This window comes from Triturus cristatus, chromosome 11 (assembly GCF_964204655.1).
Source record: "Triturus cristatus chromosome 11, aTriCri1.1, whole genome shotgun sequence".
NCBI classification, from domain to species: domain Eukaryota; kingdom Metazoa; phylum Chordata; class Amphibia; order Caudata; family Salamandridae; genus Triturus; species Triturus cristatus.
The window spans coordinates 854362365-854387304 of NC_140594.1; the positions used below are offsets into that span (position 1 = coordinate 854362365).

The window sequence follows — 24940 nt, forward strand, 5'->3', positions numbered from 1 at the left end:
GGGCGCGACGGTGGGCGGAAGTGCCCCAGTAGCGCCTGGGAGGCTGGGAGGTGTAGTCCTGTGCTGCCGCCGTCAATGGCAATCGGCGGCAGCTAAACGAGCAGCGTGGGTGTTCTCGCCACAGCGGGAAGATTGAAAGCCCAGGTACGTGTGTGCTCCTTACTGCCTCCACTCCTGCAAGGATCGTTGTGCCCCGCTCCACCGAGGGAGCCTCGCTGTTTTCAGCGCCTCCGGGCGCGACGGTGGGCGGAAGTGCCCCAGTAGCGCCTGGGAGGCTGGGAGGTGTAGTCCTGTGCTGCCGCCGTGAATGGCAATCGGCGGCAGCTACACGAGCAGCGTGGGTGTTCTCGCCACAGCGGGAAGATTGAAAGCCCAGGTACGTGTGTGCTCCTTACTGCCTCCACTCCTGCAAGGATCGTTGTGCCCCGCTCCACCGAGGGAGCCTCGCTGTTTTCAGCGCCTCCGGGCGCGACGGTGGGCGGAAGTGCCCCAGTAGCGCCTGGGAGGCTGGGAGGTGTAGTCCTGTGCTGCCGCCGTGAATGGCAATCGGCGGCAGCTAAACGAGCAGCGTGGGTGTTCTCGCCACAGCGGGAAGATTGAAAGCCCAGGTACGTTTGTGTGCTCCTTACTGCCTCCACTCCTGCAAGGATCGTTGTGCATAGCTCTTTGCCCAGTAATCCCCAATCATCAGCAGAATGCCATGAACAACATCGCAGGCAGACTGAAGAACTCTGGTGACATACAAGTACCATGCGTCTAATCATAAATTGAAGAACATTTAATGGTACAGAGTCAACGCTTATTCTCAGTGCTGTTATGTGGACAGTGGAGCATATTTCTACAGGTCTGCTATGTAGGACAACATGAGGTCTTCACAGAGGGTCAGAAATACTTTCAATGGAGCAACACCTCCATGCCTCAACCTGAATACCACTCTTGGGTGAGGCAGTGCCAGTAGTTCTTATAACACCTATACATACATCCAGGGAACAGTTCAATCCTTTTCTAACTGGGATATTAGAATGTTTAGATGATTGTCAAGTAGTACTCATATATTTAATGGGAAACTGTTAGCACCACTGTTATATTATTAGTTACACATTACTAGAGCTTAACTGCAGTGCTCCTAATCGTTTAAAGGGTTTGTACTGGCATGTTTAAGAATTTGCGCACCTGTCAGAAATACTGACTCAGAAGATACTTTTGGGCATCGATTCAACTTCTGTGAGCTTAATTAAAAGTGTTTAGATTTAATTTTGATTCTGATCTTTCCTTACCCCTCGGTTTTCAAGTGTCTGACTAGCTTGTTTCTACCACTTAAACTTCTGTTTATGTTTAGCATCGAGATTTTCTCTATCCACACAATTGGGGGTTTTATGGCCGGACAAGAGTGCAAAATATCTTGGGTTGCCCACATTTCTCTTGTCCCAACTTTAAGCCATTTAGGATGTGAGGGAAAAAATGTTTACTTTTGCGCACAGGTTTTGCCATGATCATGTCTGTCCTCTACTTGTAGCCGTGCAATTTCTTCCTGTCTTAGGCAGAATCCAATCCAGCCTCTATGCTCCTTTCTATATATGGTGCATCAACTCTGTTTCTGAAGGACACACTGCTCCTGTAGACTGCTTCATGAAATGAAATGAAAAATTATATTTATATAGCGCGTAACTACCCGGAGGCCTCGCAGCGCTTCAACTGATTACTCTGGCGAGCTGCAGGGTAAATTAACACATTTTTGTGAACAGATGAGTTTTCAAGGCTTTCCTGAATGCCAGCCGATTCTTATTTTCTCTGAGGACTAAGGGAAGAGAGTTCCACAGTCTGGCGGCAGTGTGGGAAAAGGAACGGCCGCCCCATCGGGCTTTGGTGATTTTTGTTGTGGTTGCTAGATGCAGTGAACCGGAGCGAAGGGCTCTAGACGGGGCGTAAGGCACGACTAAGGGGAACAGGATGGCAGGGCCTGTTCGATGGAAAGATTTGTGCACAATGCACATAGCTTTAAACTGTGCTCTAGCAGCCACTGGGAGCCAGTGTAGTTCTTTTAGAGCATTCTTGGCTGACTGCCAACGAGGAATGTTGAACAATAATCGGGCGGCACAGTTTTGCGTGACTTGGAGCCTGTTGGTCACTGCTGCCGGGGCACCTAGGTATAAAGCATTTCCATAATCCAGGTGGGAGAGTATCAGGGCCTGAACCATGATTCTCCTCACCTGGAAAGGAAGCAGAGGAAGGACTTTACGGAGCATTTTCATTAGCCCAACACACGTGGAGGCAGTTTTGGTAGCCTGGACCGAGAAGTCCAGCGCTTTATCGAGCCAATTTCCAAGGCTCTTTATCTGAGGTTTAAGGGGGGGAGGAGCGCCGAGACATGTGGGCCAAATGGAGGCCAGAGTGGTCGGTGGAGAGTTGCCCAATAACATAATCTCCGTCTTCTCCCTGTTAAGTTTTAGACAGGAGGATTGCATCCACTTAGCAACGGCCTCTAGATACGAGCCCAAGGTGTTGGACGACCCCTCAGTGTGGTCCAGCGAGACCACCAGTTGGGTGTCGTCCGCGTAGGTGACAATACGCACACCGAAGGGCTGGACTATCTCAGCTAGAGGTCGCATATAGACGTTAAAAAGTGTGGGGCTCAGGGACGAGCCCTGAGGAACCCCACAGCTAAGTGGTTGCTTAGAGGAAACTGCCTCGCCCTCAAACACCTGAAAAAAACGCTCATCCAGGAAGGAAGTCAGCCATTCCAGGGCCGCGCCCGACACGCCCATGCCATTCAGACGGTGTAATAGGGTGGCATGGTTAACAGTGTCGAACGCAGCACTGAGGTCGAGTAATATAATGGCTGCTTTTCCTCCCTGGTCCAGCACGGCTCTAGTTTCTTCAGTGACTGCTATGAGAGCAGTTTCAGTTCCGTGTTGAGGGTGGAACCCCGTCTGAGAGGCACATAGCAGGTTATTTGATTCTAAATAATCTACTAAGATGTTATTGATGTGCCTCTCAAGCAGTTTGCTCATCCAGGGAAGTAGGGAGATAGGGCGAAAATTGGCCAAGTTGTTCTGATCTAAGGTGGGCTTTTTCAAGAGGGCCCTAACCATCGCACACTTCCAAGTAGCTGGGACAGAGTTGGAGGTGATGGAGGCATTAAGGACATCCAGGATGACTGGGCAGATGGCATCAATGACCTTGATGAGGGTCTGCGGAGGTGCTGGGTCGTTGGGAGATCCCGAGGTGACTTTAGGGATCATTCTGTCTAATGTGATGAAGTCTAGGAGGGGGAATTTGACCAACGAGCTGGGGACCGAGAGGTCAGACTCTGTTGTGATGGTAAGCTCCGTGTCACCACTACCAGTGGAGAATGAAGAATAGATGGCCTGAATCTTCTAGGAAAAGAAGGTGGCTAAATTGTTACAACGAGTTTGCGCGCCGTCGGGTGACAGACGCTCGGGGGGGGGGGGAGATCAGAGATTTGGCTATTTTAAGGATTTCTTTAGGGGAATTTACAGCTAGGTTAATTTGGGATTCATAAAATTGGGCTTGTACAGATTTTATTTCATTTTTATAGAGCTTTATTGCGGCTCTATACTCGGATTTCTTCAGTTGAGAGTGTTCTTGTCTCCAGGCTCTCTCTAATTTACGACAAGATTGTTTCATAGTTCTGAGGGCAGGGGAGTACCAGGGAGCGACTTTGGAACTGTTTGTAGAGTGCAAGGATTCCTTCGGAAGGACTAGATCAAGGGTACTGGAAATCCAGTTGTCAAAATTGACAGTGGCTGTATTAGGGTTGGTCACCTTCGGAGGAGGATGTTCGGTGAGAGCCAGTTTCCACTTAGGGAGTGGGAGCGAGGCCCATTTTCTTCCCCAGTGCTTATTGTGGTTTTGTAAGGTGGGGAGGCTGCATGTGGACCATGTAAAGGGTACTAAAAAGTGATCGGTCCAGGGTAGTGGTACAGGTGTTTCGACGGTTAGGCTATCTAAATTACTATAAATGTGATCTAGAAGATGCCCCTTGATGTGCGTTGATTGAAAACCTTTCTGGAGCAGGTCGATGGCCTGAAGGTTTGATCGAAGACTGTTGGCTGCAGAGTCAAGCGGATCATCCAGATACAAATTCAGGTCGCCCAGCAAGGTGAAATTTGCCGATGTAAGCATTAGGTTGGCAACTATATCCGTCATATTAGTGACGAAGTTGCTAAGGGTACCAGGTGGTCGATAGACTAGCATACCAGAGAAAGTGGTGGAGGGGGAGAGTTCAAGAGTGAAATGTAGGTTCTCACAGGATGGCGTAGTAGAGGGAGTGACGCGGCATCTAAAGTTGTCTCTATAGATAATGGCCAACCCTCCGCCTCTGCCTGTCTTACGGTCCAGTCGTTTAAAAGTATAGCCATGGGGAGTGGCCCATACTATTGCAGGGTCGGTTTCTAGCTGAAGCCATGTCTCTGTCAGAAAGAGGGCTTCAGGATTGAGCTCCTCTATCAACATGGCCAGTTCAGTGTAGTGTTTTGGCAGGGATCGGCAATTGAGGAGGAACATCCTCCATTTATGCATGGGGGGATATTTCCCTGGGTTTGGGGTGGGTATACACCAGTCACAGGTTTTACAGCGGGCCTTCGAATTTATGGGGAGGACCGAATGTAGGCATATTGGTTTGACGGTAGGTCGTAATGCGTGCAGAGAGGAAGCACTGTATGAACGGCGGTTTCCTACCATGATGACGGCTGGGGCCAGGGGCTGGAAGCGTCTGGACGCGGACTGGCGCAGACTGGCTTCTCTTTGGTGCGTCTACGGCGCTACCGCTGCGCGTGCCGCTGCGCGGTGCTATGAATGTTTATATAGATTGGGCTCGAGTAAGACTGGAGCGTCAACCCACTAAGATGGCCGCCAAGTAATGGCACCACCAGGAAGTAAGAGCGTTCTGTTCTCCCTCCACAACAATCAGCCTAAATCGCTGCGGTGGACCGGGGAGTCAGTGCACAATTATCATTAGCAACAGCAGTATTTCAAAGCATAAAAACGATTTTCCTTTTCTTTTTAAAAAACACATACAGCAGTACACAAAACGGTGCTGTCACCTAGAGCGCCAGCGCTGGAGTGATCAATTCATGCTCAATTCATGCTCAGTGTAAACTTTCTCTGCCTGTCTTCTCCAAAATAAATTGCTTTCAATTGAATACCTGCCAATGTCTATCTAACTACTAATCATCTTTACTTTTGAATGCACTGTCCAACTTGGCTTTTTGCTACTGACTAAACCTTACATCATTTATGTGTATTCAATCTCTTCTGAAAGTGTCCAAAACCCCAAGGGATAAACAAGCTCTATAAATGTTACAGACAGACACACATGCATTTCTGCTCCCTGTTTGATTCATTTTATAGCAGGCTGTCCAGAGTTACACTGCATTTGTGCTTCCTCTGCTGTCCTGTTTTATAGAGTATTCGAGTACCTGACCGCTTGGGCAGTAAAGAGAAGAGGTAACCGAGCAGGTTAAAGTTTATTCAACCAACAACTGGGTTTGGCTGTCTTTCCTGAGTGTCAAAAGTGTGGTGATTTTCTTCATTGCCCTGACTGCCGCAGTTAGTCTGCTCGGGAGGCAGAGCTTTAAAGGCTCCCCTGCTTTCCTCACTGAACATACTGACAACAATATTTCCTTGGTGAAGGGTAGCATCCTCTTATGGACCCATGATATCAGTTAATTTAGAAGAAAATTTGGTCTTGTATGATATAATATTTTATGAAGAATGCATAACACTTTAAGCTGAATCCCATGTTCAAATTGACAGAGTAGTTGATGATGGGTAACTTGATCACATTTCCTCAGCCCATTAAATATAGGAATTGCTTCATTTGGGGCTGTTCTTTGGGAAGCCCCAATATAGGGTTTCGGCAAAGTCCCATCACAAGGCTATGAATGTGCTACCAAGGCTCATCTGTTTCGAGTGCAGAAAAAATGACAGCATCTTTTGGAAGAGAACTGGGTCCCAAGCTGCAGGAGGATATCTGGCATCACCACTCTTTGCAAATCTCTCCCGCCCTTCAATCAAAAAGACAAGAATAAAAGACAACTTATGTCAAGTTTTCAACAGCTTTTTTCAACTGGACGACCTACTACTCGTGGTGTTTCTATCCTACACTGTTCTCTACATTAAGAATTCCATTATAGAATGTAGTTTATGTGATCAGAATATTGGGGTTTGACTGTACAGCAGTTACAAATAAGCTGTTGATGGCTCGGGTATTCACAATCAAATGTGGTGACAGGCACACCTTTTGGCAGTGAATCGTTTAAAGCAGTAACAGGCGCACATTATATCTGTACACGATGAACGGTGCTACATTTAAAAGACATTTCTGGGAGTTGTTTTGACTTATTCAGCAAAGTGTTATAGCAACTTAGTGCTGCTTCATAAAATGTTTATTTAAATTTAGGAAGCATCTGTAGAAACTACATCGGATTTGGAATATGCAGACGGTAACACATCCACTGTATTTTTAAGCAGTCCTGGTGAACCCCTTATCTAATGGAAAATTAGTTAAAAATTAAGTAGCCACTAAGCCAGAATATTGGAACAAACCTGCGTGCAGAATACAAATATACCTTTATAGCCCACCAGCGAGCTATACCGACCATTAAAGGCCCGCTCCGATGTTAAAGGCCCTCTTTCATAATAAGAATTGTTTTCTACCCAAATGAACCCGTTTCACAAGATTAGGATAATGAAAGACTGGGCAAAAAACATATAGCTCTAACATATACCTTGCAGTTTGCAGCAGCTCTAGGGTAACAGTTAATAGCTCAATTTTCTATATCAGGATTTTGACTTAGAAACAAAAAGTAACAAAAGGATCTCTCTTACAGAAGCAGTAACCTACTGACATATTTACATTATATGCACTTCGTTATCTTCATGGTACACGTTCTTAGCAGCAGGCATTTCAACCCTCTGCCCTACTTTAGGATAAGTCAAAATTTCCGCTAGACAAACCTCCGGTCTCTTTCCAGGAAGACGATTAATCACAGGACTTCTCTTGACATTTTAATTGATGTCTGAAAGTTGTTGGAGGCCAGCAACGAGACAGCAGGTGCTTTTAAAATGATGATACACATTTTCAAAAATGACGCCCCACCCCAAGTCCATGCCCGGTGCGGTCGCACCGATCGCACCGCCATTGAGCCGGCCCTGCCCCTCTCTCCTTCTGAAGCCCTAGTGACACTGAGCTACAGGAGGAAGGAAGGATGAAGGCTATGTGTCCTCCTGCACAGGCTCTCCCTTTTGCTTTCTGCTGCTTAACTAATATATTTCGAGAGGCAGGGGAAGAGAAAGGCAGAGACTGTGTATTCAGGCATTGAGATGTTGACAGCAGAGGCCCTAATACCAGTTCATACAGGCGCTGCTGCTCCATTGTTTTCAATGGAGCTCTCAACATTCCAATGTTCTAATCTCTTTTATTGAACTGCTTAGGAGGCGCAGGTCAAGAACTTTCAGAAATACTCCCTGAATTAACTGTTGAAGAACAGAGCACACTGAATGGGTATGAGGTGTGTCTGGCCATACCCAACCAACATTATCTTCCACATGTCAACACTACTAAGGAGCTGAATCATTTTGGTTTAAGGGACCAAGGAAAAGAAGAGACTGTTGAGGACGATATTACTAGTCTCAGTCTACTTGAAAGTTTGAAGCAGCAGTAGAAGAAATCATAAGGGAGCAGTTTGTTTTGAAATGCAGAAGTGATCAAATTTGAGAGGAACTGTGGTTAAAAGACCAACCTCCAATTGAGGAAGGGACTTTGATAGCAAAAAGAGCTGAGCATATGATCGTGTGTCAACTGATTGGTGATAAGAACAAACCAACACCTCAATTAACGACAGTAGATGAATTTATCTGCAAAATAAAACACAAACTTGATACAAATGATAGCAAGAACAAATTTTGTGGTAATTGTTTTCATTAGTGGTTATAAAGCAAATGCCCAAGAGTGTACTGCTTTGAGTGTGCAATAAAATGGCTGTTGTAAGTAAGGACATGTTTTCAAATGCTGGAAAATGAAAGTAAAGAAAGAGCAATGGAAGGAAGTGAAAGAAGTTAAGCATGATTTTATGTTTCAAGCCAAGAGTCCAGGAACAGAACATCTGAGTAATATAGTGAGGATTGACAGTACTGAGGTGCTCATTAGATATGACTTATGCTCAACTATGACAATAACTTTTTAAGTCTACCTATGAACAATTCTTTAAACATAGAAAGAAATTGAGCACAATGGATGTTCGTCCTGGTGGGTATGGTTGCACCCTTAAAGTTATGTAACCGATATGTAGTCAGAAAGGTCTATGTGTCAAAAAATGGTGACAACATTAATTGGGTGGTCACACTAGAGATTGTTAGGCGTTACTTTGAACCCCAATGCTAATCCACAAGTACAGATTCCAGCAGTTGATCAAAATGTGGCTGCTTTTTCTGACATAGTTTCAACACTTATTTTGTGAAGAACTGGGGTGTCTCAAATGCCACAAACATAGGGTAAGACTGAAGAAAGGAGCAGGACTTGTTGCTACAAAAGTGAGGCATGTACCTGTTAGTATACAAGATTGTGGGTGTAAAGAATTGCAGAAACTCAATGACATTGGCATAATAGAACCTGAAAAAGCAACCAAGTGGTTCTCTCAACTGGGTACTGGTGAAATTTGTGTATGAATAGACCTGAGAACACTTAATCAGGAGGTTATTGTAGATAGAATTCTAATTCCCGATATTAATAAAATTTTTACAACATTAGCTGGGGCAAAGTATTTCACAGCGCTTTGTCCTACATCACCTACCATGAAGTTGAGTTGGACATGAATTCTGAAGACCTAACTGCCTTTATCACACCAAAGGGGCGTACACATGTAAAAGAATGCCTTTTGACCTTGGCTCTGCTGCCTGTGTATTCCAGCATGTCATGTCTAAAGTTCTCAATGGATTACAAGGGGGAGAGTGTTTTAAGATAGCCTGTTGATTTTGGGAAATACAATGGATGAACGTTACATAAATGTTTGTCAGGTTTTAAACAAGTTGATGGAAACAGGATTAACGGTAAAAAAAAGAGAAGTATAGGTTTGGAGTATGGAAGATACACTATTTGGGTCATCATGTTTCCAGGGTGTCTCACTTAAAAAGGACTTTATGGATTCTATTGTTGATAGGAAAGAACCATGCTCAAAAGAGGAGTTGGTGTCATTTTTCTGCATGGTAAATTACTATAATAAATCCATAATGAGTTATGCAGGCAAATCAGTTAGTTTAAGACCTTTATTGGGCAAATAGGTAGAGTTTCAATGGAGTGATGAATGTTAAAAGAATTTGATACATTAAAGGAATAGCTGAAGAATGCACTGAGTTTACAGGCATTTGTACCAAATGATGAAACTATAATTGTCACTGTTGCTAGTTCTAAAAGCCTAGGTGCAATTTTATTGCAAAAAAGACAAGGAATAGAACATATGATAGCATGTGCTTACCGATGTTTGAAGGAATCAGAGCTAAATTACTCTATAATTGAGAGGGCGGTCCCGGGTATTTTCTGGGCATTAAGGAAGTTCAAGAATTTAGTGTGGGGTACTACCTTTGAAGTTTGTATGAACATAAACCATTGAAGGTGATATTCATGAAGAAGGGACTGTACTTTATTTCATCAAGAAAAAGCGATGGGAAGTAGCTCTTCAAGAGTTTGAATACTGTGTGGAATACATACCTGGAGTTAAAAATGGGTCAGCAGATTGCTCGTCATTTTTGGTAGCAGAGTCTGATAAAAATGAGTTACAAGATTAATTTCAAGAAGAGGAAATATGTTTGTGTGAAGTTGCCATGGGTGCTGTAACTGAGGGGGATTAGAAAACCGAGATGGAAAAAAATACAATTTGATTGAAAGTGTTAATTGCAGTACAATCTGGTACAAATGATCTGTTAGACAAATCCTGGTTCATGGTGAAAAATGAAATGTTTGTTGAAAGAGGCATCATATTAAGAGGATCAAGACTAGTGCTTCAAGAGGGTCAGAGAAGTATACGGGTGGCATTAGGTTATGAATGTCATATGGGTATAGTAAAGACAAAGTAAAGTTGTGAACTAGTTTTTGGTGGCCCAAGGTAGACGTGGAGGTTGAACAAGCTATCAGGGAGTACTTGGAATGTAATAATAGTAGCTGAATCTTAGTTACTAGGCAGATTCCCATAGTATGTAGGAAATTGTCTAGTCATCTTAGCAATAAGGTTTCTATTGATATTGTTGGAACTTTGGAAGAGGAATATCAAACACCTTGTTTAATTATATTAACGGATCTTTGTACCAAATGGGTAGAAGTAGCAAGTGCACATATTTCTTCTACAGGTGTGATAACAATTTCAGACAAAATATTTAAAAGGGAGATTTTTCTCAAATCTATTTTACCAGTCAATGGACTACAGTTCTGTTCTTCTGAAATTGAAGAAGGCATTAGACTTTGTGGTATACAGCACAAAATGTGTTCCATTTATCACTCTGAAACTAATGGGGTTGTGGAAAAATTTAATAAAACTTTGAAAGAGAGTACTGAATTAGCCAGAGCAATTAATTTGGTTTGGAAAAAAGGTTCACTGCAAAGAATCCCTGCATATCATATGTCCTTGCATTCCTCCACAGGAAATACACCCTTTGAACTTTTTAGAGGTATATTTCAGGTGAGTGGAGAGAGAAAGAAATGGATTTACAGTTTAAAAGAAAGCTATATTTTGACAAAACGAAAGGGTAAAAGATCATATGTCAAAATAGGTGATTGGGTTAAGATAAGAGCACCAGTGGGATGTGGATGGTGGACTAAATTTACAAGCGCTCTGAAAGTGTGTAAGACATTTATACATGCCGTCAAAACAGCTGATGGCAGAATCTGAAACAAAAGTTTCATTGTAGTACTCGATTCCAATAACTCTGGAGCTGTAACAAATAGAAAGGTAGATTGTGACAAGTGTGTACAGAATGTTTGTATAAGTAGTGCAGCTAATGGTAAAGTAATAGATAGGAAAAGTTCCAGATCATGCAAACGTCCTGTGTATCTTGAGGACTAAGACTAAGTTCAAATTCCGTCTCAGTCACTTGAAAGTTGATTGCTTTCTTACTTTCACATTATACAGATTCCTTAGTTGTATATTTTATTTTTTATCTCTCCTGCACTGTTCTCTAAATTGAGAATTGATTTATAGAACGCAGTTATGTCATCATAATGTTGGGGATTGACTGTATGGCAGTTAAAGATAAGCTCTTGATGGCTAGGGTGTTCTATATAGGTAATAAATATCTCCTACTTTCAAAGTGATATTGGACGCACACTTTTTTTGGTGTCACTCTGTTACACAAATATTTCAGCAAATCCATTTAAGCACTGGACACCATGGAACTCAACTAGGGAAGCCATGGATATAAGTTCTTCTCCTTCCAACACAATTCATCAAGACACTGTCAGCCTTTCACACAGAGAGCTCAGCTCTTACCACACGGTAGTTCTTCCAGCAGTGATAGCCTCGCCATGTTGCCTGGATTTTAACTGCTGCCTGTTTTTGCCTCAGAAATCGCCTCCTGAAAGTGGCAGTGATGTTAGTTATTAATAAGTATGTAGTTTAGCAGAAAGATAACTTATGATAAAACAAAACATGACAAACGGAATAATCGAAAAACAAATTATGGGAAAACCTAATTTGAAAATGCAAAAAATGAGAAAATTGCTGTGAGGAGAAAATAATTAACAAAAGATTCCCAACATTCCCAAAACAGAAGGAACAAGAAGGTTCTGCAAACATTTTGTCAATAAAATGTATGTTTATAAACAATAAGTATGGAGAAAGTTCATGGTCATGGTAGACTCTCTACTTTGTCTATTGTGATCCTAAACAGGAATGCAGCAGTAATGAAGGAGCATTGAGGGAGAACAGCAGCACTGACAAAGTGAAGTGAGTTGGAATGGGTGGGGCTGCAGTGTAAGGGAAAATGCAATGCAATTTGAATAGCCTATGCAACTCCCGATACCGGAACAAGAGAGGAGATGGGTGAATGGAGGAGCAAAGAGAAAGAAAAGAATGGAGGGTGGGGAGAGGCGATGAGGGACAAAGGAGAATGGGCTGCAGTTAATTAGCTCATTGGGGGTTCAGAGGGAACCCCAGATAAACCAAGCTTTGGCAAAGATAATAAGCTTGATATTTGTGTGGCATGTGGATGTTGTACAAACAGTAAACGTATTGGTTTTGCCAATACTTGTTTGCCCAGCAGCACTGTGGAATAAGCACAGACAAAAATGTTTTTGCTCCTCAGTGGCAATGGACAACTTGCTGACTGTTTTCAGATGTAAAATAGTCCATCATGGATTACAATTGAGGGGAAAGGGCACACCCAAACAGGGAAACGGACAAACGGTGAAACTAATAGCCTGCTGTAGGTCAACCCAAGGTATGAATGACAATGTTGCAAGCCATTAGCTGAAAGTTCTCAAAAGAAGGCAGTGACTGAATGAAAGCTCAAGCAAAGCCCCTTAAAGTAAGTACAGTATATAAAAGGTGTGCCATGATTGGCACAGGTGTCATACATGTCAAATCAATAAGGATAAAAAAGAAGCACATAGGAGGTCAGGGCAGGGAGAAGAAAGCAAACTGATATGGGGTTTGGGTGGGAAAGTGCAGGAAAATTTGAAAAATAAAAATCAGAGAGTAGAAAGGAAAATGGAGGGGGAGCAAGAAACAATGGGTATGGAGCATAGGCTACCTAGAAGCAGAAATGAAATAGAAAAAACTTTCGCCTTGATTAGCTGTGGGGAAAAACAGGAAAAAGTGGAGGCTGTAAGGTAGGGTAAAATTAAAGTGAGTCTAATGAAAGTGATCAGTGAGAAAAAACATTTCATAGATTCAAGGAAAATGGTATTGATTACATAGACTTTGACAATTTGCTAAACCCCATTTAGCTTGGACATTTCAAATAACATTTAAATTTAAATACTTTATTTCGGCATACATGCCATAAAAATCCAACTTCAAAAGTAACCATGCAAAATTGATCATTATATTACAATAACTTATTTTGCAGTTCAAACCTAGAATACAAATTAGTCTAAACAGTTTAAAATCAGAGAAAAAGCCCTATAAGACAGATGGAAAAATTAGGAAAGGAGATTAGCTATCTAGAAAGTTTTGAGAGCATTCAAGTACAGTTACTAAAAGAATATATGGGTTTAATAAGTTACCGAGTGGGCACATGTGCCTCAGCCTTATTCAAATATCCAGTGGATGCAAGATTATGATTAAAAATGTAACATTAAATAAACTTTCTCTCGCCCTCTGAGCACTTTTCCTGATGTCCCACATATAGCCAAGGAATTTGGCAACCGCACATGTGAACAATGGTCTGGTGTCTGATCTTAGTATTCGCAGAGCTTCTGAGTCATTGCCAGTTCCCATCTGTTTACAAATGGGGCATAACCAGTTAGTTTTTGGGATTGCATAAATTGGGCAAGCAATTATTACATGGGCGATGGATTCTGAGGGGGCTTTGCAGCCAGGACAGCACTGTGATAGCAATGGGTTGCTGTTCCATCCACATATAAAGTCATTCAGGGGAAGAGTGCCAAACCTAAACTGCATGTACAGTTTCCTGTCCCTTGGTGTTTGTATAAAGTCCAAATAGGCCTCCAAGGATCCATCCAGTTTGTTGGCCATCAATTCTAAAGTTAACTTCCTCCTAGACGCATTGCATAAATCAGATTGTACTACTCAGTCCCAGTGCTTTGCTTTGAATTGGCTCTTTCGGGGGAGCAAAGAGAGGTCATTTTCTTCCCAGCTGTCTCCTAGCCCAATATCAAATAAAAGTCTCCTCACATTGGATAAATTTAATAAAGCCAGTCGGTTAGGCAATCGGCTGACTTCAGCCAGTGCATTTGCATATGGGAGTAATTTGGCTGTGGACCTGATCCTCAACCAGAACAGCAGAGGGCAGAGCTTAGCTTTGTCAGCAATAAAATGCCTTCCCATGTCCAACACTAGGAGATGAGGAGATGAAGAGGGGTGCTTTGGAGCCACATCACTAGACTTCTTAGAAATTTGTGCTCAGATCTAGTGAGCTCTTCCAGTCTGTCAAATCCCCACAGTTCGAACCCATATAGGGCAGACCTCACTGCTTTAAGATCGTAAACTACAAAGCAGCAGCTACCGGTTTGAGGATCATTGTTCTTTCCCCAGGGCCCGACTAACTGCTTGTGCTTCAAAGCCATCTTAGGCATGTGGGGTTAACATGACATATTCTCAGATAATTTTAGGCCTAGATAGTCAAAGGTGCTGACCCTCTCAAGCGGTACTCCTCCAAGGGTGGGCCTACCCCTATAGGTCTTGTGCGGGTTCAATGCCAAGAATTTCATTTTTGACATATTTATCACTATGCACCTCGTGTCACAGAAGTCTTTGACTTGATTAAAGAGTAACTCGAGCTCCCCTGGAGTTTTTGACACCAATAAGATGTCATCTGCAAAAAGGAGGGTCACTACTTTCTCCCCTCCTAGAGATTGAGCATCCGCTGGTTCCAAAGATAGAAACTGGACAACGTTATTCATATAAAGAGAGAAAAGCATGGGTGCCAATACGCACTCGTGATGTACTCCACTGCTAACATGTATTGGGTTGGTGAGTTGCTCCTGGGTGCCCAACCGTACCCTGGCATAGTTGTCTTCATGGAGACAAAGGACTGGGATTAGAATTTCATTTGGCAGACCAATATCTTTGAGTGTTTGCCACAGTTTCTTTCTAGGGACAAGATCAAATGCTGTCTTTAGATCACTAAAAGCGACATATAGACTACCCTGGCCAATGATCATGGTCTATCAAATCAATAAAAAAAGGCAAAATACCAGGTCAATTGTCCCAGTTTTTTCTCTAAAACCCGCATGGTAGGGGGTTCAAATTTCATTATCATTGACCCACACCTGGATCTTATGCAAAAGCTAAACACCTTTTGAATTGACATAGTCATCCTGTAGATCCAAGGAAATGAGGAATTACTCTTCATGTAGAAACAGAAGTACTTCTTGCAGAGTGACCATCTGAAATGACTGCTTGTTCAGAAACTTATTGAGTTCCTTAAGGTCAAAGATATGTCTTCAAACACAAATTGCCACTTTTGCACTTGCTCCTTTAAGAACAAGTAGAATTTCCTACTCAAGTTCTCGTAGTAGCAGATGGTATACCTTCCTGGATGTGAGACTGTGCGGTCTTTCCAAGTGCCCTGACTCCATTATCTGTGGTACTCAGCAATAGGTGGTAATCATGCCTCATCTGGAGTGAAGAAGGAGATTCTCCCCCTATGTCCTGTATTTGGGTTTTCGGAGAGGGGGTTTATGGACAGGTCAGGCTTGTTTAGTCCTATCATGGGAGGAGCAATTGTGAAGAGCCCTCTTCTTCCCTGATGACCAGTGGTAAATGTAATGAACTTTGATTTTGCCTGTGGAATAGCTTTGGTCATAGCTGGACTGCTTGAAGGGCAGTATTTGCATCCTTGTCTGCTGTTATGACTGTAGGCCCAAATTTAGACCTACGAACATTTGGAACCAAAAAAGACATGGCAAGAGGACTTCTATAGGGCTCCTAGCAAGAGAGCTATAGCAGTCTCTGCATTTATGCTGTGCAGCATATTTTTCATGGTTGTCAAAAAGTGAATGTCTGTCAAAGAGCATGACAGGTTTCTGCACACATACTTTCAGGCAGAATAAAGTGGACCAGAGTGAGCCTTGCTTTCTGAGCACTGCAGTGGAAGAAAGCTACCCAAGTCATACAAAATGAACTGCTGTTCCACAAAAGATGTTGGGAGGTCCACCGTCATAGCCGCTCTTCCTAGCAGTGCATGGAACAGGGCAATGTCATTTGGTGGAGAGTCTGGATGATGGGGTGTTTGCTTTCCTCTTTTGGGAGGATGAAGCCCCTCCATTCTTCCTCATCTTGTTGATCATTATCTTTCTGCTCTTGATCTACAAACTCATCTTCAGACTTGTCCTGGTATGTTGTTGTTGTTGTTATATTTTTATTTGGCATATCTAGCCATAAAAAGTAGCACATTACAACAATTAAAATATGATTTGTCCTAACAGTTTGACCATAAAACAATAAAATAGACAGTAAAAACCTAATTAAGGATACAATGGGAAACCCACCTAAACAAAACTCTTAATTCATCACCAAAGCAGCAAGGGGTCGCTTATACATTAGCTATACATTTATACAGAATCAAGAATAATCCACAGATCATGGGTAAGATCAAATTTCTACCACGTGTTCATTTCAAACTATATTACCATTTCCTTCAATGACTCCTGTATTGCAATTAAAAATCTTCCTATTGCACATGCCACCTTTAAAAATCTCATATTTATCAATATGCTAAGTGCTCGGTCCCTACTGAAAGTTTTATAAACAATTAAAATAGGTTTTAAATTTTTTCCGTTCTTCTAAAAACCACAAACAATCCATCAAGATATGTTGACTACTACATTTTACTTGTAGGCCACAGGAGCATAGACCTTGGTCATTCGACATGAAGGATTTTATCTTCCAATTGATGTTACATGGGTGCAGGCCAACTCTAAATTTCAATATTACATTTCTGAGCTTTGGGTTTGGCATAGCTTCTATATAGTGGAAGATATGATCGTTGGCCCACCCATTTATCAGAAACCGGGCAGACAATTTGCTCTCCAAGTAATATAAATCTTCTTCTCGTGCCTTCATATTAATAATGGCCCGTGACTCCTGCTTAGGGATCTGCTGCCCTGATTTCCATTGGTCTCGCTCTAGAGTAAGTTTAGCGCATAACTTGTCAAGTTTATTCCTTGCTTGGACCGCCCAGTTAAGATCACTAGTCTCTATTTCTTTCTTACAAAGGTATGCTATTTTGGGAGGGCCTTCTCCATTCACTCTTTTCCGAAACTTAAATGTCGCTTGCATTCCCCGATAGTTCCAGGCTGTAAGGTGACATTCTGCTCGCACAGCCTATAACATAGTTGTCGAAGGGAGAGCAAGAAGCTGCTTCACCCATTTCCCCTCCTCTAAGTTCCAATCCAATTTGCCCCCCATGAATAAAACCTCCACACCATACTGAAATTGTGGTTGCACCAATGCATTAAAAGCTGATAGTATTGGTCGTAGCGAGGGGCCTCCATACTTCTGTTTAAATAGTATAAGGCCCCATACTGCAGAAAGGGCCGTCACTTTTAATGACTGTATGTGGTCCTTCCAATTTAACTTCCTATCGAACCACATGCCCAAATATTTATACTTATCCACTTCTTCAATTCTAACATCCCCCAGTTTCCATTAGAAGGAACTCTTTCTTTTCTCCAGTACCATTATTTTGGTCTTTTCTAAATTAACCGTGAGGCTTTTCTTTTTACAATATTTGTAAAAGGTATCCAGCTTTTTTTGTAAGCCTAACTCTGTCATGTCTGTTATCACTAAATCATCTGCATATAGCAGACATGATATATGGGTTCCCCCCATTTTAGGGCTTAGACTTTCTGCTTTGCTCAGTGTAATTGGCAGGTCGGATAAAAACAGAGAAAATAACAAAGGGGTTAAAACACAGCCCTGCCTCAAGCCATTCATTATTTGAATTCTCTTAGATAATGTTCCAAGATTGTCCAAGATGACCCAAGATTACCCTAGCCCAATTCTTTGAATGCATTTCCTGAACTAGTGAAAGAACTGATTTGTTGATTCCGAGCTTTGCCAGCATACTCCACAGTGTACTACGATCTACCAAATTAAATGCGGCTCGGAAATGAACAAAACAGCAAAACAGGCTGCCGCGCACTTCTATTGCCTTTTTTGCCAATGCCCATAAACTAAGGCAGTGATCAATAGTCGAGTGCCCCTCTTTGAACCCCCTCCCCTTGTTCTATTGGTATCAGGTTATGCTGTTCTGCCCAGGACTTCACTACCCCTAACAATATTTTAGAAAAGACCTTCTCCCCCACATCTAGTAAGCTTATGAGGCGATAATTCTGGGGCAACGTAGCATCTTCCTTTTTATAAATTGGCCTAACAATGGCCCCCTTCCAACTATCTGGGAAAATCTTGCCCACCAATCAGTACTATTTTTTAAATAATTGCAGGTAGATTGCCTGGTCCTGCAGCTTTAGTTAGCTTTAAAGATTGAATCTTTTTTTTATATTTTGAAAGTGCAGCTTTAATTGTTCTAACTCCTCGGGTCTTAATTTCAGGGTCTTCTTCAAATCTTTGCCCTTATATAAATTACTCAAATGAATAACCAAATCATCTTCGCCCATGAGGCACCGCAATTCCCCTTGTACATTTCCCTCTTTTACCAATTGCCAGAAGGACCTTATATTATTTGTGTTTATCACTTCTAACATTATTTGCCAATTTTTGGACTTATATTCTAATTTCCTTTCTCTCGTTTTATTTTTGTATTCCAGTTTCGCCACTCGGAGGCTCTCCATTGTCCCCTTGTCTGTTTTTTTCCTTAGCTGTCTTTCCCATTTCCATACCTTAAGTTTCAGATTACTGCACTGGTTGTTAAACCAATCATTTATACTTTCTTTTACCTTACGGGTGGGCCCTACTTTTATTTTTATTTTTAGGCAATTAACCACCTGCCTGATCGTCTGCTCAAAACATGTTAAAAAGTTTTCTTTTTACTGTAAATTACCAACAATCTGTTGGAGGGAAGATTTATTAAGGGTCAAGAGGGCAGGGGGCTGAGCACAGAGCTCTTGGAGCCTTCATGGAGCGATCGAGGGAGCGAGTTTGGGACAAAAGGGGCACCTTAATTTGAGCCGGGGTGTCTGGGAATGCTCGCTCTAAAAATGAAGGAAACAGATATATGAGCCATGGAAACTGAGGCTGAAAGATTTGGCAGTTTTATTAAGAAGGTGCAACTTCAAAAACTGCAAGACAAAGGCATAAAAATACAAAATACAAATATAGTGACCACGCATGAATCAGAAGGCATTGATCTTGTTTGGAGAGAGACACTTCAGACAACCTCAAAGACACATTTATAAATGCATTATGAAAAACATAAGTTACATCAAGGAAAATGTTCCCAGAATGCAAAACACACTTGATCTAAAATACTGAGAATACTCACGTACCTACCTAAAACCTAAAAGAAAGCAACTTTACAAATGTAATATAAGTATGAAATGCTCAATAAGAAAACACCAGTTTAAATAGCAAAATAGCATAGCAAAATAACATACATAGCATATACAGCAAATATATTGGCAAGTTAAATTGTATCTTAAAAACAAAAAACAAGAGCTCTTGGGAACCACCCACACCCGCCTGCCATCTACTAACAGACGGGTGGGGTTGTCCAAAGATGTCTCTGTGGTCTCCCTTCTTATACTCTTTAAGGCGGTTAGAAGTGCCTATGGTATCGTCATCTCACGCCACGTCTACCTCGTCACTTATGGTATGGTTCTAATATTTTACCGTACATGGTGACGCCTTTTCCAGTAACTGGGGTACGTGAGCTAGATGAAAGTTCATATCTCAGGCCAGGCGCTAGTCGTAAATTGGATGGGCAAGCAGAAAAATGTGTATTGTAAAGGGATTCTGCTTCAGCTTGACACATCTGCGGTGGCAACTTCCCTAAAAGTATGTTCCAGCCCAGGATGCAGCCTGCTGTATGTCGAAAGAACAGGGGGATGTTGAACTTTGAGACAGTGAACTTCGCACAGGAGTAGGGTGGGGGCTCTTAGTTTGGAGCAGGAGGCTTCACAGAGAGAGGAGCTGGATATGATTTGGATCAGACAAGCCTAGGGCCTGCTGTTCAGTAAAAATGGGTGCAGAACTCTGGTCAACTTAACAAAAGGTCTACAGATCAGGCTGGCAGGGCCTACGTAGGGGTTCATGCTTTGCTGAGTGACAAGGATGGCTCAGGGTGTTTCTTATATAATAACACAGGACACTCTGGTCAATTTAACACGGCCTACAAATTAGGCTGGCAGGGCAAGGACAAAGGTCTCATACCTCAGGTGTGGACAGAACGGGCCTGGGGCACGCTATGATATATAAAAATAGACCCTCTCTCAAACCGTATAATCAATAAACAAGTTATTAACTAATTGCAGGTTTTCCTCGGTTATACGGGTGGTTATACGTCTAGGATATTCAATCTGTATGGGGATCACCCTTTCTCTTTCCGATTCCTGTTCCATCTTAATTAACAATTTTAAAGGCCAATGGTCACTGCCTTCACTGCCATGCATTTATAAAAGCATATTCAATTGGGCAATTCTGATTCCCTATACAAAAGATCTTCTTTGCTGGACAGCCAGAATTTGTCCGCCCATTGGCACAGAATAATCCTATGGATCCAAGGAACTCTACTAAATATTTGTCTCGTGCGGCGCTACCTACTCAAAAAAAATTTGCTTGAGGAATCTGTGAAATGGCTAAAAGCTTCTTAAACAGTTTATCACTAAGGGACGGATCTAGTTTATGGTTAAAGTCTCCTAAGATCATTATCAAATATGCTGCTTTTGTTATACAAATAGATTCCAAATCTTTCTCTAACAAGTACAGTTGTACTTAATAATCTACTATTACTCCTGGCTGAATATATACGTTGATCACAATAATTTGTCTTTTTGCCCAGATCCCACTGTAGACTTCTACCTGACAAGCTAGTAACCACCTACATTTCACATTTAACTTGGTTATTTTATGAGCTCTTTTTACTGATACCTGTGTAATTAAGCCCCCCGAAGGTCGGCCTAAGTTCATTCGTACTGCCTCGTTGGTTACCATAACAAAACCATCTATTGGATCGGGTACCTCACACAACCAAGACTCCTGCAGACACAAGATGTCATAATTACCCAGCATTTCTCTAAAAGTGGCTTGTGCTAGCTGTCTCTTATAGCCCCCAATATTACAAGACAGTGTCCGTAGGCTGTGCGAGTACCCTAAGTCCTTGTCCAATTCACTAAACACATCGGTCATATTGTCCTCCCAACTATTTGAGCATTCGGCTAGGAGGTCAAATCGATTACTCAACATTGGCTCATATGCGGTATTTGCTATTATTCCTTTAGGCCTCCTTGATATTTATCTGTGCAAATTCTTCTATATTGGGCACCTAATGCATCATTGTCCGGGTATGTGTTTTGATCACTGTCCGGCAAGTTATTGTCACCCATATGTATAGCTGTCCGAGAGGATGGTTGTGATGCCAGATGTGGAATTGGTAAGTCATGTGAAGATGGCCTCTGATGTATGGGTAGCTGTGGCTAGGTAGCGCCAGAAGATGCTGCTGAGGTGGACATGATGGTGGCACAGTGAAGAGTAATGATGTTGCAGATGTGGAACTAGCCTTTGAAAGGCCTCCATTATATGCTTTATGGTGTTCATGAATATGACTGGAACCTGCATCACTCATGTTATTTTTAATGATGCCTGGGCTTGTAAGGACATACATAATCCCTTCTGCAACCTTTATATGGTGGGCTCTGAAGAGAGTACTCTTTGTATCCTTCCACATGCTCCACATGCTTCCTTGTTTGTTCTCACTTTGTGGAAGTCCTTGAAAGAGCACTTTGAATGAAATTATACACAGAAGAGGGGGCATCGCCTTTAGAAGGGGACATTTTCTTCTTCTCATGAAGATATAAGGTCAGCCTCCTTTGCCTGTTCTTTAGAGCTTTTGAATGAAATGTCTTGCAGATTACACAGCAAGAAGGTCTGAAGGATGGATAATGACAATAAATGCTCTGAGTGTGTGAATCGTCAATATAATTTTCTTATATCCACAGTCTGGGCAGGAATTGAACAGAGATCACGTCGCTTTCTCTACCATAGTGGTAGCGGGTGAAGTCCTCCCGAGCCAGAGGATGCTGGTGAATTCAACTCTAGAAACAACTGATGGTTGGAATAGAAGCTAAGTCTGGTTGAATTGCAGAGAAGACCAAGTAGAAGTTACAAGCAGTAAAAGTAAGGCTTGGGATAGTAAAGCGCAGAGCTCTTTGCAGGGACTGTTTCACAAAGGATACAGAGTAGAAATCTACTATGGTGGCATCTAGAGGTAGTGGACAGCTTAGAAGTTACACCTCAGTGGCTGAAGTTTGAGCCATTTCAACTGAAATTGATGTGCTCCTATATAAACAATGTTGTTTTGCCCGTGGCTATTGCGATTTTAAAAGTACTGGGGATTCCCAGCATGACTATTGGAATAATTCTAGCATTTGAATCTATGAAAGATACAATGAACCTGGGCCTAATGAATTGAATGAAATTCTGTGGCAAAAGCAGCTTTGACTACTTCCGCAGTGTTCTATAGTCTGGCAGTGAAAAGCTGAGATAAGTAGTAAACCTGCATTTAGTTGCACACATCCTTAATAATCAAGCACTTTGTGGATTTCGAAAAACCCGTGAACAATGAAGAGATTTTTAGTAACCCTTTGCACACATCTATACCTAAAATGAGTTTCATTACCAACTTCATCCCTCTAGTTATGCACTTCCATCGTTTTTAGGAATTAAGCTCTAGGGTGTTGCTTTCTCTATTTACTTTTATTATTAACTAAAATTGCTAAAATCAAATTCCTCATAAATAACTCACCTGTCCTTGTAACCACGTATCACCTTCTGCAGGAGGATGGCCTTTGAGGTAATAACTTCCTCACGCGTTACCTCCAGTTTTGTATCATGCATATCCTTAAAGAAGAGATGAAGAGACTGTCATATAAAATCAATTCCCTGGTCACACATTTCAGCTCTTCCTTCCAAAAATTGCACACAGTCCTGAAAAACAAAGAGGTCTAACTCAGCTCTCAACATACAAATCATATCTCTTTTAAAATACCTAGCACTTGACTTTACCCATACTTGACATATTTCTACCACACTCAAATCTCACAATTCCAAACATCCTCTTTCTACATCATCTTCTCAATAAGAGCATCAGAGAGAACTCTAAGTGGGCCAGGGCCTGCCATGATGGAGTCCTCACAAAATAAAAAACAGACTTTGAACCAGGGCTTTTCAAGCTGTCTACTTCTGTTGTTTGTCAACTGAAGAAAAGGATCCTGTACCTGCCCGCCTGTCACCTGACATAGTTTCAAGGTAACCTCACTGGAAGCCTCCTTTGTGATATGGGACGAAGCAATATGGTGGATACTTTCAGTTGCCACTGGTTACCACTGGTGCCCCAGGTCCCTAGATGCTATTTAATTGCAATCAAATAACTAAGTTACCGGTGCATACTATTAAATGTACCTAATATAATCGGTTATGGGAACTGTAAACTAAATGTCTTGTTGCCTGCTTATTTTGGCTATTTATTAATTTGTCAAGCAGATGTACAAGTATTAGGCTGTGCCCTTAGTTACATAGACCACCGTTCTCGTGGATTTTTTTTAGATACACTTCTTAGCACACACCCCACTTCTTTATTATTCCACTTATAACTCTGCGCATATATGACATCTTTCAAACTGAGACTTCTAAAAACCACTGCTCACTAAATAACCAAAACGTAACGCTCATAGAAAATCTTACACACTCTAACTTATCTCTCCCTTAAAGTCTACAGACTTCTAACTCATCTCTCCCAGAAACTTCTGATGTCACAAATTCGTCACTCACTGAGACTCTGTCACCTCAAAAATGCCTGTTACCGACAACTCAGACTTCAAAAATTAATTTGTTGATAAAACTCCTAAAATCCCAAGGTTTACTCACACAAATATTACATTTTAACTCTACCCCCTCACAAGTTCAGGACATCCAATGTCCCAAACTCAATAAAATGAAACCTTTTTTGGCTCAACCTTCCTAATAGTGCTAACTGAACAGTATTTTGCCAGAGGGCACTAGTCATTCCTGTCAAATCATTCACTATTTGGAGAACCCGGGAGAACTTCAACTATTTTATAATGCTTCCAGGGGATGTAAGCTTCAAAGGTGTAGGGATACTGGACACGAGGAAGAGTTACACCAATTAGGGCTGTCTTATTATATAACTGTTGTGGGAGAAACCCATCTTTCTAGATCGCATTAACATGCGCATAAGATGACGGCGCACACATGTGAGGCAGGCACCTGCAACTGATTTGTTTATTTTTTAGATTCCCATTCAAAGATGGCTATCACAGACGAGCGTGTATACACAGTAACCAACTTTTCTTTGAATGGGATTAAATCAAATAAACCAAAATGCATTCAAAGATAACCACCTGGAGTGTGCATATCTACAAAGGCCACCTCCGACCAGCATTTGTAATCTGCTAAAAAAACTATTCCAAGATGCCCCCTTGTATACACACACACTGTGGCTATCGAAGGCAAAAGAGGATTCTCAAAGCCTATAAGTTTCACTGCCAGGGCCTGCTGGCTTTGCCAATGCTTGTTATGGCCTTTGCTTCATAATCTACTTCGTCTGTTTTTCTGGTATAACGGTTCAAAAGATTCAATTCAGTGACTGGTCAGATGGTAGGATGACGAGGAAGGGAATTAGGGAGAAGAGCCGAGTGAGTGCTCTTTACGGAATGAGTGAGACTATAAGTGATGCAGAGAGGGGTGAGCAGTCCAGACTTTGTAGGGGTAACAGGGAAGCGGATGATGAGAGAGAAAAAAATGGTTGAAAAAAGACCACTGATGTGGAAAATGGATACATTGCCAGTGGACAGCAATAAGGGAGGTGGCCTTCGGAATACGGTGGGGGTGATCAGCTGAAAAATGAGGCAAATCGCAAAGCTGAACAAGGAGTGGTGAGGACAGAAAGCACTGTCAGGAAGACCAAAGAGACGAGAAGCAGTCATCGAGACGGGATACTTCGAAAGGACAGGAAGAAAGACTAAACAAAATAGAGCAACAGTAATCAGGGTAAACACATTTAAAAGGGGTGCAACAGCTTGAAAGGTAAGAAGGAAAAATATTTTACA

The 24940-nt window shown here is 42.0% G+C and overlaps 1 protein-coding gene across 2 annotated transcripts in view; it reads right to left on the bottom strand.

Moving 5' to 3' along the window:
* Nucleotides 1-24940, bottom strand: part of LOC146785536 (unconventional myosin-VIIb-like) — a 961158-nt gene that overhangs the window by 468008 nt on the left and 468210 nt on the right. For both annotated transcript variants that reach the window (XM_085634664.1, XM_085634663.1), the window contains exons 19-20: nt 22618-22712; nt 11502-11586 (exon numbers count right to left, since the gene is read on the bottom strand). In XM_085634664.1, the coding sequence (XP_085490790.1) occupies nt 11502-11586; nt 22618-22712 (180 nt within the window). The remainder of the gene's footprint in view (nt 1-11501; nt 11587-22617; nt 22713-24940) is intronic.